The 14,378-nt window shown below is 41.6% G+C and overlaps 1 protein-coding gene across 2 annotated transcripts in view; it reads right to left on the bottom strand.

Annotated features, from left to right (window-relative positions):
* daam2 (dishevelled associated activator of morphogenesis 2) overlaps window positions 1–14,378 on the bottom strand; it is a 245,644-nt gene that overhangs the window by 18,843 nt on the left and 212,423 nt on the right. Inside the window, exons 16-19 of one of the 2 annotated variants that reach the window (XM_023995098.2) lie at window positions 9,910–9,939; window positions 7,834–7,940; window positions 3,513–3,597; window positions 424–530 (exon numbers count right to left, since the gene is read on the bottom strand). In XM_023995098.2, the coding sequence (XP_023850866.1) occupies window positions 424–530; window positions 3,513–3,597; window positions 7,834–7,940; window positions 9,910–9,939 (329 nt within the window). The remainder of the gene's footprint in view (window positions 1–423; window positions 531–3,512; window positions 3,598–7,833; window positions 7,941–9,909; window positions 9,940–14,378) is intronic. The other variant, XM_023995099.2, reaches the window with a different exon arrangement.

Below are 14,378 nucleotides of genomic sequence, written 5' to 3' on the forward strand. Positions count from 1 at the left end.
AAGCATGCTCCCTTGCAACATTTACCTGGAGCTAACGCTGCAGATAGCAATACTGGGTGATTTGAAAAGTCATAGTCAATCGATCAATAATATAATAATAKTRTTAGCAAKAAATGTTTATCTTTAATTTACAATCTGTAGAAACTATGAGAATAGAAAGTTTATAACTTTTGTGAAGCATCACAGCACAGTTGAAAAATAGATGGCAAATAGAAATCCAATATGGATGGTGTTAAGAGATAGATGGGAGGGGTTGAATGGAGCCAAAGGGTGGGACTAATAACAAGATAACAATTGTAAAATAGACTGTCTGTAAAATGTATTTACTGTAGGTTCAGAACTTTTGTGAAATAGCACAGTTAAAAATATCTGGCAAATAGAATCTCTTTGGAAATGGGGTGTTAGCAAAATGGCGAAGCTGACCTGCTCATCTCGAAGAGGAAGCGGTCAGCACGGGCCATGCGCTCCAGCTCGTGTTTGTGCTCTTCCAGGAGGTCAATGTCACTCTTTTCAGGGACAAACTTCAGCAGCTACACAAGCACAAACCCAGGAGGAACTCAAATCAAATCCCACGTTGTCTTATAATGCATCGAAGAAATGTCAACGTAGTTAGCAATACACGATTGATTACTTGAATTTGCATCCCTGCATTCATATCATCATTTGTGTCATTTTACTGGTTAGAATAGTTCTGGTTCATCCCCAAATACATATGTTATTTTCATGTAGGCCGCAGATTTTGTTCCTGAAAATGACAGATTGAGCTGATGGGAGTAATTCTTATAGACGGATGATGGTCAATTGAGACGATTGCCCATCAAAAAAACGCACAATATGTCTGCCTTTGTGCTGTAACCACTTTTGTATAAAACAAGTTGACGCGAGTTTAACTTTTGACTGACAAAAAATGGACAATTGATTCATGTATATATGATTTTATCCATGTTCYTGCATCTGTGTGGCTGTAGTTTAATCTACAGTTATGTACAGTACCAGTCAAAAGTTTGGACACAACTACTCATGGTTTTTCTTTATTTTTTTTACAATTTTCTACATTGTAGAATAATAGTGAAGACATCAAAATGACAAAATAAAACATATGGAATCATGTTGTGACCATAAAAGTGTTAAACAAATCAAAATCTATATTATATTTTAGATTCTTCAAAGTAACCACCCTTTGCCTTGATGACAGCTTTGCACACTCTTGGCATTCTCTCAACCAGTTTCATGAGGAATGGTTTTCCAACAGTCTTGAAGGAGTTCCCACATATGCTGAACACTTTTTGGCTGCTTTTCTTCACTCTGCAGTCCAACTCATCCAAAACCATCTCAATTGGGTTGATGTTGGGTGATAGTGGAGGCCAGGTCATCTGATGCAGCACTCTCCTTCTTGGTCAAATAGCTCTTACACAGCACTCTTACACAATATCTCTCCTCTCCTTCTTGGTCAAATAGCCCTTACACAGCCTGAAGGTGTGTTTTGGGTCACTGTCCTATTGAAAAAGAAATGATAGTCCCACTATGCGCAAACAAGATGGGATGGCGTATCGTTGCAGAATGCTGTGGTAGCCATGCTGGTTAAGTGTGCCTTGAATTCTAAATAAATCAGTGACAGTGTCACCAGCAAAGCATCCCCACACCATCACACCTCCTCCATGCTTCACGGTGGGAACCACACATGCAGAGATCATCCGTTCACCTACTCTGCGTCTCACAAAGACATGGCGGTTGGAACCAAAAATCRAAAATTTGGACTCATCAGACTAAAGGACAAATTTCCGCCAGTCMAATGTCCATTGCTCGTGTTTCTTGGCCCAAGCAAGTCTCTTCTTCTTATTGGTGTCCGTTAGTAGTGGTTTCTTTGCAGCAATTCAACCATGAAGGCCTGATTCATGGTTGATGTTGAAATGTGTCTGTTACTTGAACTCCGTGAAGCATTTATTTGGGCTGCAATTTCTGAGGCTGGTAACTCTAATGAACTTATCCTCTTCCTTTCCTGTGGCAGTCCTCATGACAGCCAGTTTCATCATAGAGCTTGATGTTTTTTGTGACTGCACTTGAAGAAACTTTCAAAGTTCTTTCCAGATTGACTGACAATTTGTCTTAAAGTAATGATGGACTGTCGTTTCCTTACCAAATAAGGCTATCTTCTGTATACCACCCCTACSTTGTCACAAGACAACTGATTGTCTCAAACGCATTAAGGAAAGACATTCCACAAATTAACTGTTAACATGGCACACCTGTTAATTGAAATGCATTCCAGGTGACTACCTCATGAAGCTGGTTGAGAGAATGCCAAGAGTGTGCCAAGCTGTCATCAAGGCAAAGGGTGGCTACTTTGAAGAATCTCAAATATATTTTGATTTGTTTAACACTTTTTGGGGGGGGTTACTACATGTGTTATTTCATAGTTTTGAAGTCTTCACTATTATTCTACAATGTAGAAAATAGTAAAAATAAAGGAAAACCCTGGAATGAGTAGGTGTGTCCAAACGTTTGACTGGTACTGTATACAGGTAAATATCTTAAGTCTGATATTTTGAGTTATACTTATTAAGTAAATGCCAAAACAATTCTCCACCCTTCTTCCAAAGRGTGCACTTGCACACGTCCAGTAAAGGATTTAAAAGCATAGGATGGGTGTGAGCATTGGTTGGAAGGAGTTTCCACCAGTGTTAAATCTATGARAGGGAGTGTGCATGTGCACACTTCAGATAAGAGGGGAGAATCGGGATGTAGSCAGAAAGTGGCTTAATTCTCACGTGGTCTACTTTATTGTTGTGCCCCTAAGCAAAGCATTAACCTGGTTTTCTTTGTCAATGTCTATGCARGCCGCAAGACTCGCTTTGCATAAAAGTCTGCCCGGCAAAAGGAATTATTTATCTCTTTCCCAAGTGACTATGGGTTTTTTCTTTAAACATCCACAAGCTATCAGCCACCAAATATTGAGTTGATTTGACATATAAAGAAAAAACAAACCATGGATTACATTTTRTCCTGGTCAKTGGTCTACTTGGGTGAGGAAKCATTTAACATTAAATTGTAAAATGCTGAACTACCCCTTTAATAATCATAATAATAATTTATTAAACTTCTTTTCATAATAGAAATRTCATTGTGCTTCATAACCAAAAACGAACAAACAAACAAGCAATATATGACAGGTCAGGTCAACCAATAGGGGCCAAGTCTTTGAATACTGCATCTTCTGGAGGGTCAGTAAATTATGATGATGGAGTCTGCTGATGATCTGGTAGAGCAGGGGTCGGCAACAGGCGGCCCGAGGGCCAATACCTTCCGCAAGCCATTTTTTTTGGGGGGGGGGGGGATCGTTTTTTGTTTTAAAAAATACTTAAATCACCATGGATTCATCTAAAAATGAATTTAATTTAGGAAATCGATTCCCAAGTATTCACACAAATAACAAAAGAGACGTGACGCTGTCTCAATGTAATCAAGATATGAAAGGATTGTTTTTAATMTATTTTTTATTGAGGATAAATTACCTGCTCCAGCATGTCCTTGGCTAGCTCTTCCCGCTCGTCCATCTCTAGAATGGCCCTCTTGATCTCCTCGTTGCTCATTTTTAACCTGCGAGGACAGACCAACAGACCGCAAGAGATTTAGTTAGCAATGATAATACAAACTGCAGGGAGGCAGGAGGGATACTGAATCTACACTAAATGTGACTTAACTGCCTTAGCTCACGTATGTCTTCTGTTTACTGTGTTTTAATTACATTTTTAATTTAATTTGTACCCACAGTTTAGCTTGTACAATGTCTTGTTGAAGAACAGTAAAACAAACCCTCTCTCTTAACAAGGCAACAGTAAACATGTCATCCCCCATGAATGACGCCGCTCCCAACTTGGGCCAATGAGTGTACTTTTGTAAATGCCGGATCTCTATGGCAAAATGCATTCATGGAAAAGTGGATACCTAGTGAGTTGTACAACTGAAATCCTTCAACTGAAATGTGTCRCCCACATTTATCCCAACCCCTCTGACTCAGAGAGGTGCGGGGGGCTGCCTTTAATCGACARCCACGTCTTCGGCTCCCAGTGGGTTAACTGCCTTGCAGAATGACAGATTTGTACCTTGTCAGCTCTGGGATTCCATCCAGCGACCTTTCAGTTACTGGGCCAACACTCTAACCACTAGCCTATCTGCATTCGGGCAAGTGGGTGTCTGAGATATCACGTGTGACGTACGTACTAACGTACATCCAGACGGAGGCAGATCCATAGTCCCCCTCCCAATTTCATCGGTGGGGGGGACAATTAGCACTGTAGAAGCTAACCAACCATTTGCAAACAAACACACAGTGGTGCCATGTTTCCAATCAATGTGGGTTCATATTGAAAAGTCAATATAGCTTATCCCCACCAGGCAATGTGTTACACATGCAACGGTTGGGTCTGAGAATATGAAAACATACTTATTCATGTCACTGATGGAGTGCCGAGGTTTAGAGGGTCTACCAGAAGTTAATGGTTATAGGAGGAAGGTATATAGTGGAGGGTCTACACCAGAAGTTAATGGTTATAGGAGGAAGGTATATAGTGGAGGGTCTACACCAGAAGTTAATGGTTATAGAGGAAGGTATATAGTGGAGGGTCTACACCAGAAGTTAAGGGTTATAGGAGGAGGTATATAGTGGAGGGTCTACACCAGAAGTTAATGGTTATAGGAGGAAGGTATATAGTGGAGGGTCTACACAGAAGTTAATGGTTATAGGAGGAAGGTATATAGTGGAGGGTCTACACCAGAGTTAATGGTTATAGGAGGAAGGTTATATGTGGAGGTCTACACCAGAAGTTAAGGGTTATAGGAGGAGGTATATAGTGGAGGGTCTACCCCAGAGTTAAGGGTTATAGGAGGAAGGTATATAGTGGAGGGTCTACATCAGAAGTTAAGGGTTATAGGAGGAAGGTATAGTAGAGGGTCTACACCATAAGTTAAGGGTTATAGGAGGAAGGTATATAGTGGAGGGTCTACACCAGAAGTTAAGGGTTATAGGAGGAAGGTATATAGTGGAAGGTCTACACCAGAAGTTAAGGGTTATAGGAGGAAGGTATATAGTGGAGGGTCTACCCCAGAAGTTAAGGGTTATAGGAGGAAGGTATATAGTGGAGGGTCTACACCAGAAGTTAAGGGTTATAGGAGGAAGGTATATAGTGGAGGGTTACACCAGAAGTTAGGGTTATAGGAGGAAGGTATATAGTGGAGGGTCTACACCATAAGTTAAGGGTTATAGGAGGAAGGTTAGTAGTGAAGGGTCTACACCAGAAGTTAAGGGTTATAGGAGGAAGGTATATAGTGGAGGGTCTACACCAGAAGTTAAGGTTTTAGGAGGAAGGTATATAGTGGAAGGTCTACACCATAAGTTAAGGGTTATAGGAGGAAGGTATATAGTGGAGGGTCTCACACAGAAGATAAGGGTTATAGGTGGAAGGTATATAGTGTTTGTAACTAAGCTTGGAATGTGTTGAGTGCAGGGAAGCGATTACATGTGACAGGCATTGATAAGGAGGACGTGTGGAGATCTTAGAAACTAACAATGTCACCGAGGGAGAGAGGGCGATGTATAACTTACATTATGTCAAGATATGTTATTGTTAGCCATCAGGGAATCCTCTGGGAGGAGAAGAGACACAGTCTGGAATCAATAACCGTGACAGCCGTGAGTTGGGGAGGAGTGAGCACTTTGGGGAAGAGGTCAGGTCAGATGAAGTGAGGAAGAACAGATATCACTAAGGTCTAGCAACGGAGATGCATTGGATGTTCAGTTGTGGAGGAGGAGACAGCCTAGGAGAAAGGGTTAAATATCAGTGCTTGTGTGACATGTCGTTTCTCTGAATTACAGCTGTATCGACAATTTGGGAAGAATTCAACTTGGTTAAGCTTCTCAAGTGTCCGTGAGTTATTTACTCAAAATTAGAACCTAACAAAACAAAGCATTTCACATGAAATAGCCTGTCAAAATTGGTTGCGCAAAAAATACTAGCATGTCAACCTATCCGTTCAACTAGGTTATAACATAATCAAAGGATTGACTAATGAAAAACCAACAGTACAAGCAATGTACTGTAGTACTGGAGGGTAACTTCCATACATTGTACTGCTGTACCAGACCATACTCGACCTCGGGAGTCTGGCCAACTGCTGTCAGCAGCAGAGTTGATCAATGCCCACTGCATTGGGTTTGGATCGATGACACTCACTGGCAGTACACAACAAAGCCCTACTGACTACAGACTGACCTCATTTGGAAATGGTTGGGCCTGTGTATGTACCCACTAGTTTTTAGGCAATGGCATTGGGTCCCATCCTAAATGGGACCCTTAGGRCAATAGAGCTCTGGTCAAAAGTAATGCACAACATAGGGAATAGGGTGCCGTTTGGGACGTAGGCAATGACAGGGACSTGAGCTCCAGGGCATGTGGGGGCTCTAACATCCTGTCTATTGATCTGTGAAGTGGGACAAGACTCTCAATCATCTCTCTTAGGGCACTAAAGCATACAAATGGCCATATTGTGAATTGGGGGAGAAGTTAGCTCCCTTGAAGTGACAAAAATTGATCCCAGTCAAGATGTTATGTGACTGGACATCCCCCGAGGAGAAGTTAAACTGTTTAGTTTTAGACATTTGTCATTTCAGTCATGCTTATAACTGTGATTCCCCAATTACTTCGACTTCGGCAAAAAGAAATGTCATGTTTTTCAAATCACACATCCTTGGCTCCAGTTTAAAAATCCCTGCTCTTCTAAATGACTACTATGCCATATAATTGCATTTCCTGAACAGATGTCCTCCTCCTTGAGGAGTCCATTAAGAATACACTGACCAGGTAAAAGCTACAGTATGATCCCTTATTGATATCACCTGTTAAATCAGTGTAGATGAAGGGGAGAAGATAGGCTAAAGAAGGATTTTTAATCCTTGAGACAATTGAGACATGGATGTGTACCATTCAGAGGGTCAATGGGCAACACAAAATATTTAAGTGCCTTTGAAAGTGGTATGGTAATAGATGCCAGGCACACCAGTTTGAGTGTGTCAAGAACTGCAATGCTGCTGGGTTTTTCACGTTCAACAGTTTCCCGTGTGTATCAAGAATGGTCCACCACCCAAAGGACATCCAGCCAATTTGCCACAACTGTGCGAAGCATCTAAGTCAACATGGGCCAGCATCTCTGTGGAACGCTTGACCCTCGGAGGTCCRGTCCCCCCACCTCGTTGCTACCACGGCACCACAGATCATAGAAACACACTGTTTTTACCACTGGTTTGGTGATGATGAATATGTGGAGGAATTGCCCTTGAAATTAAGTTGAGTTACCGTGTACTTACTTTGCAGTATAGTTCAGGGTACCTTCCATACTTTCTAACATAATATATTGCAAAGATAGATGCCAAAAAGGCAAATATAATGCCATCTTTATGGTTACAAGGGTTGAGAATTATAATGCGATTAACCTGGATCCTATATCTGTTTGTGTTGTATAGCCAACTCCTATAACGAACATAGTAGTTGGCTACACAGCACAAATAGATCTGAGACTGGACCATAATGTGATGTGCGTAACAAAACAACACTGAGTCCTATATGCGGTGGCCGTTGTGAAGTGGTAACGCTCTAGGCACATACATATATTGTTCCCTAGCAGACCGATTTCAAATCCCAGAGTCCACCCTTCCAGCCATTCCTCCGACCTCTTTGTACCCCCCCTCTAATTCTGTATGTGTCTAAATGTACTGAGTCCTGATGTCCCAGGGTTACATTAAACGACTTAGCGTCGACACAGGAGGGTGATTGTGCATACTTAGAGAGCAGGATGACGCAGTTCTGAGCGCGGCGACCGTCGATTACCGACAGCTCCTTCACCTTGCGAGTGCTCAGGTACAGGTCATCCATCGAGCCTGTTTCTTTCTTCACGGAGAGAGAGAAGAAAGGGAGGAGAGAAGAAACGAGATCAGTGTCTGACAGTGTACAGTATTGACACCTCAAGTGAGAATCGAATTGGGTGCCGCTATTCCCTTTATAGTCCACTACTTTTGACCAAGGCGGGCCCTGGTCAAAAGTAGTGGACTATAAGGAATACGGGTGCCATTTCGCACGCACCCATATTCAGTTTAAGGCCAATTAGCAAATGATTGGATGGAAGACGTGTGATGCCACTTCTTTTCATGTGAAATGGGACAAATGGACACTTAAGTGCAGGAAAAGGTATTTAAAGCCCCTACATTGAAGTCTACCCACAATACTACCATACTGTACCCTCCCTATGGTTGAATGCTAAGGCACCTGGCCAGGAAAGGTTTTCAACTGTCACCGAGTGCTTATGTCAGGTTTCACACACATCACTTACTYGGGCATTATGGAGGTCTTATAAACATCTTGATGAAATGAAGCATTGCAGTCAGGCATATAAAAACAGCTCAGAAAAGCCATGAAAAAAAGAGCATCAAAAGTCCATGTCGGTGRGAGCAGAAAATCTAAAATAGGTCTTGGGAGGAAAGCTTTTTGGTGAGTCACCATCAAGAACACAGCGCAGGCTATTCCATAAACATTTCCGAAAGGGCAGGAAACGGCGCTACGAACTGGGCTCGAGGCAGCTTGTCAGATATTTTGGTAAGCTTCACACAAATGTGGCATAAAAAAAATCCACAAGGGGAACGAATAGATGTTTAAAAACTGTCTGGGGTTGAAATGTTCAAAAGTATTTTATTTATGGCCTAAGCAGGCTTACGGCACTTCCCGAAATGTCCCTTTGGGGTTACGGGAAGGATGACGCATGTGAAACAGCTACTGGCTTCCAYAGAAAGATGCTTTTCTTCCATGCCCGCATTGACCAATAGTTCTACCGCAAAGCCTGACTGGTAGGATGGCACAGGGTCAAGGGACCACTCCCATTTGCTGTACTGCAGCCGCCCAGCCTTGCTATCTCTCTCTACTCACGCACGCACTCGAGCTGTATACACCTTTATAATTGTTACGATGAACTGGGGTGATCAAAAGGTAGTTGGGGGAACCTTTTTTTTGTGTTCTTGGCCACACTAGTTTGTTGGCTTTAGCGAAGTGGACTTAACTGAGCTCTGCTTCATACTTCTCTTACTTTGTRCGTTGTAGTTTAGTGATGATGGTTATGATCATGCTGACGATTGTTATGACAATGATGATCGATAGTGAAATTACACGTTGGCTTCATGAACCTAACTAAGGTCAGAACTGAGAAGTGTTGTTAACAACTGACTGATGATTTTACCACTGATTGCTTTCCCACACGTACTGTACATGTCAGGGATGGGGTCAATACCATATCAATTCTGCCAATTCAGGAAGTAAGCGCACATTCCAATGTGCTTACTTCCTGAATGACTGAATTGAAATTGAACTGATCCCAACCCCATTTTCCCATGACACTTTCAAATTCACTGTCAGTCATGAGCGGACTGAAATGTTTAGGTATGTTATCTAACGGACAGTGTTAGTACTAAGATATCATTAAAAGCACAATCTACAACCCATCACTGTTAAAACAGATCTATCTCTGCTGTTATCTTATTTGTTTACTAATTTAACCCTTTTTATCCAGGTAAGTACATTTAGAACACATTTGTAATGCTTATTAACCTCTAATCAAGCAAGCCAATTKATTAAAATTGAAATATACTATAAATGGTTCATTTTCTAATATCTATTTACATMTTTTATTTAAACCTTTAATTCACCAGAAAGTCTCTGTTGAGGTCAAAAGACCAATAACTCCACCAGCTACTTCAAACACTACATGATTATCCATGTGGCAGCCCATGTGTGCTTGGAGAAGGGAGAGAGGAAGGGAGGGAGGGAAGGAAGGAGAGAGAGAGGTAACAGTGCGGGAGCACGAGAGACTCACCTGCTTGAAGGATTGGTTAGTGAGCAGCTCCTGCCCAGGTAGTCGGAGAGTGCAGAGAGAGAGCGAGAGAGACCAAAATCGAAACACATGCAAAGGTTAGCACTTCAAGCAGGCAAAGAAAGGCACAACCACAGTAGCTAGCTATAGAGCAACTAGAGACTACACCACTACATACTAGAATGCAAAAGTGCAGATGTCTCTGGGGGGGCTTGCTTCATCGAAAGTCTTCGAGGGCTTGTTTCATCACTACTGGTGGCGATGKGTTTATAAAAGGTTTTGGGAAACAACCCATCAAAATGATATTAGTGGATAAAATTACAAATTTAAAGTCTATAAAGGAAGACTAGTCATARATAAGCTTTGGTTTACCATCAAACGGAATATAGCACTTGTAATTGTAGGACGAGACCATTGGTTACTTGTATAAATAAATATCATTCATCAGTCACTTTCACTACCGTCTTCAAATGAGCCATTAATCATAGCTGACCCTTTATAAGAACAAAGGCGAAGGAATTGGCAGTCGAAAGACCTCATGATTAAACCAATAAAACATGTTTTTTTTTTTTAAATGTTACACAAACTATGGTAACACCTCCATATGGGCCATTTTATGACCCTCTTACTAAGTCTGTGGGTAAAACATTGTTTAAACTATTGACATTAGGCTTACCAGCAAATTACTGATTAATCCATCTTGCATACAAACCCAATTGGGAGATTTGAAGATAATTAGGACCTACCATTGACATCACTGGACTAGTTAGCCTTAATTAGCTTAAGTACACCGGTACAGACTTAAAACGGGCGTGTGTAKATGATTAAATCATTGCTAAGTACATTAGCTTCAAAAACATGTATAGGCATAGCTAGTCATAACAGCTAACTAGCAGCTAAGGTTTTTAGGTTAATTGRGGAAGACACATTTCAGTTGAATGCATTCAGTTGTACAARTGACTAGGTATCATCCTTTCCCGTTCCCTTATACGCAAATACTGTAGCGCAGTGTCCCCTAATCACCCTATTTCAAGGTCTTGACGAGAATATAAGTCTTTGGTTAAGTGTGGGGTGTGGTAAGTCCTCATGACAGTGACGACATTGACTGGTTTTGACTGATTGTTTTAGCCTACTCCATGGCTGCGTCCCAAATAGCACKCTATTCCTTACATAGTGCATTACMTTTGACGAGGGCTYTTATGATGATCATATGACTGCCACACCGGCAGTCACAAGTCATGACCGCAGTCAAATTCCACATCATAGTTGAGTCACGGTAACTAGGCTTCTCCAAACGTGCGCTCTGTTGCCATTGTAATTAGTGGCCTACCAAACTTGCTAACGGCCAGTRGCTAAGGGCCTGGTGTTCAGCGCTCGATTGTCCCTCTAATCATTGACATCGATGCAAATGCCATCGKAAATCAAATCAAACACTTCATGAGAGCCCTGGTATTCAGGGTGAAATAGGGTCACCTGCTACGCAGCGAGATCCAGCTCCTRATGGCTGCTTGATGCATAGAATGAAAAAAGTGTTCCTATAAGCCTATGTTGCAGCAACATTTCTAAAGTCTATGCTATGCAATTGCGTGAGAAAACAGAGTTTTGATGGCCTCTATGAAAAAAAGTTACAAGTTTCCTAATATTAAGCACATTGAGCAACAAAACATTTTTTGTATTATTTTTCCTGCACCTATAGAATGCATCTAAATACAAACGCCAKCGGCACCCGAAATGAGTCAAGCACTGGCCTAAAGATGCATACACCATAAGATAACACATTMTATTTGGCAGATGCCTTTCAGGACAAGGATATCTTGCATTACATCTAGTACTGAACATAAAATCAATTTCATTTAGGCCTATGTAATGAATTTGAATTATGCTTGATTATTTACCGGGGGGGGGGGGGAAATTCTCCTATAGAGCTCCATTTTGATGGAATGGTCTGCCTGTCCATGTGAGAGACACACACTCGGTCTCAACCTTTAAGACTTCATTGAAGAGTCGTCTCTTCAGTAGGTCCTATGATTGAGTTTAGGCTGGCCCAGGGGTTGTCTCAGGGTAGTAGGTTGGTGGTTGAAGATATCCCTCAAGTGGTGTAGGGGCATCCGGGGGTATCGTTGGACAGGGCCACAGTTTCCCGACCCCTCCTGTGTCAACCTCCAGTATTTATGCTGCAATAGTTTGTGTCGGGGGGCTAGGGTCAGTCTGTTATATCTGGAGTATTTCTCCTGTCTTATCCGGTGTCCTGTGTGAATTTAAGTATGCTCCCTCTATTTCTCTCTCTCTCTCTCTCTCTCTCTCTCTCTTTCTCTCGGAGGACCTGAGCCCTAGGACCATGCCTCAGGACTACCTGGCCTGATGACTCCTTGCTGTCCCCAGTCCACCTGGTCATGCTGCTGCTCCAGTTTCAACTGTTCTGCCTATGCTATGCCTATGCTATGGAACCCTGACCTGTTCACTGGATGTGCTACCTTGTCCCGGACCTGCTGTTTTGGATTCTCTCTCTACCGCACCTGCTGTCTCTAACTCTGAATGATCGGCTATGAAAAGCCAACTGACATTTACTCCTGAGGTGCTGACCTGTTGCACCCTCTACAACCACTGTGATTATTATTATCTGACCCTGCTGGTCATCTATGAACATTTGAACATCTTGGCCATGTTCTGTTATAATCTCCACTTGGCACAGCCAGAAGAGGACTGGCCACCGCTCAGTGCCTGGTTCCTCTCTAGGGAGTTTTTCCTAGCTACCGTGCTTCTACATCTGCATTGCTTGCTGTTTGGGGTTTTAGGCTGGGTTTCTWTACAGCACTTTGTGACATCGGCTGATGTAAAAATGGCTTATTAAATACATTTGATTGATTGATTGAATTTGAAAAAAAAACAACAACAAAAAACGCAGCTTATCAATTTCAAAATAATGGGCGGGTTCTGGCACGTGTCACTTCGCACTGATAACATGTGCAGTAAATAGTAGCTATCGCAGTGTAGGCTAAAATACACGGTGTAGGCTACTTACCATTAGCTAGCTAGCTAAGACTCACTAGCCAACTTGGCTAGCAAAAACAAGACATGACCATCAATCCAGTGAAAAAAAAGAAAGAGTTATTTTAATTTATACACCGATGTGCCTCGCAAGTAATAGGCTACAACAACTGACCTCTGACCAGTGTTATCACATAGCCTAGCTACAACAACTGACCTCTTCTGCCAGTGTTATACATGCTAGCTACAACTGACTCTGACCAGTGTTATCGATAGCTAGCTTGAGACATCAGTTTTGAATATAAGGGACTCTATGTTATATTAATAAGGGGTAGGCCTACATGGAGAAAATCTGACCTCTTTTATAATATATGAAAAAAGGCAAATGCATGAAAAATATTTATTTCCAGTCAATGTAAATAATATAATTTTTAGGAATTCTATTTAATTGGAAATGGAACTTTGCCGTGCTTCTCTGCCATGCACTATAGTCTATAGGCTATTGATCATGTCATTGCTATCACACAATACATTGTAGGACAGTTGATCTGCGGCAGCAGAGAATTGCACTTGGCTTTCATTTTGACTCAACGGATCTCGACTATGAAAAGGTGGTGAACTGTCTATTCTATATAGGCTATGGCTGCTATTGTGATCATTACTGTTATATATAGGATTATGTTCTTGCTGATAGTCAATTCATTATAGGCTATGGTTTATTAAGGGTAGGTCTGTGAGTCGTGTTAATGCAAGAGTCATGTATTAACGTAGTACTACAAGACTATTTGGCTGTAATGAAATCACGTTAGATGGTTTGTTGTGTGCGATCGATTCCAGTCGGGTACAGGGTAGGTTTTATGATAATTTAATTATCGTTTGAGTAACAATGATGTCACCATACATTTTTTGCTGGCCTGCCATGAATGGATTTCTGCCTTTCCCACTCCAATTCCAAATCTAAACTAATTTCACACATATATTACTTAGTATATGTAAAGACCAGATTAAATTGAGAATAGTCTGATGGTGAGAATATAATCACTTATGAATGAAGCCAGTGTGTGCAGTCTAAGGCAAGAAACAGCACATGCATCATGTACCATAGGCCTAGACGGAGCGACAAAACATTAGGCACACCTGCTCTTTCGACATAGACTGACCAGGTGAATCCAGGTGAAAGATATGATCCTTATTGATATCACTTGTTAAATCCTTCAATCAGTGTAGATGAAGGGGAGGAGCACGTTCAAGAAAGATTTTTAAGCCTGAGACAATTAGAGACTGGATTGCATATGTGTGCATTCAGAGGTTGAATGGACAAGACAAATATTTAGTACATTTGAAAGGTTATGGTAGTGTTATGGTTTGAGTGTGTCAAGATGCAACACTGCTGGGTTTTTCATGCTCAACAGTTTCTTGTGTGTATTAAGAATGGTCCACAACCCAAAGGACATCCAACTTGACAACTGTGGCGAAGCAATATG

Source organism: Salvelinus sp. IW2-2015, linkage group LG10 (genome assembly GCF_002910315.2).
Source record: "Salvelinus sp. IW2-2015 linkage group LG10, ASM291031v2, whole genome shotgun sequence".
Lineage (NCBI taxonomy): Eukaryota > Metazoa > Chordata > Actinopteri > Salmoniformes > Salmonidae > Salvelinus > Salvelinus sp. IW2-2015.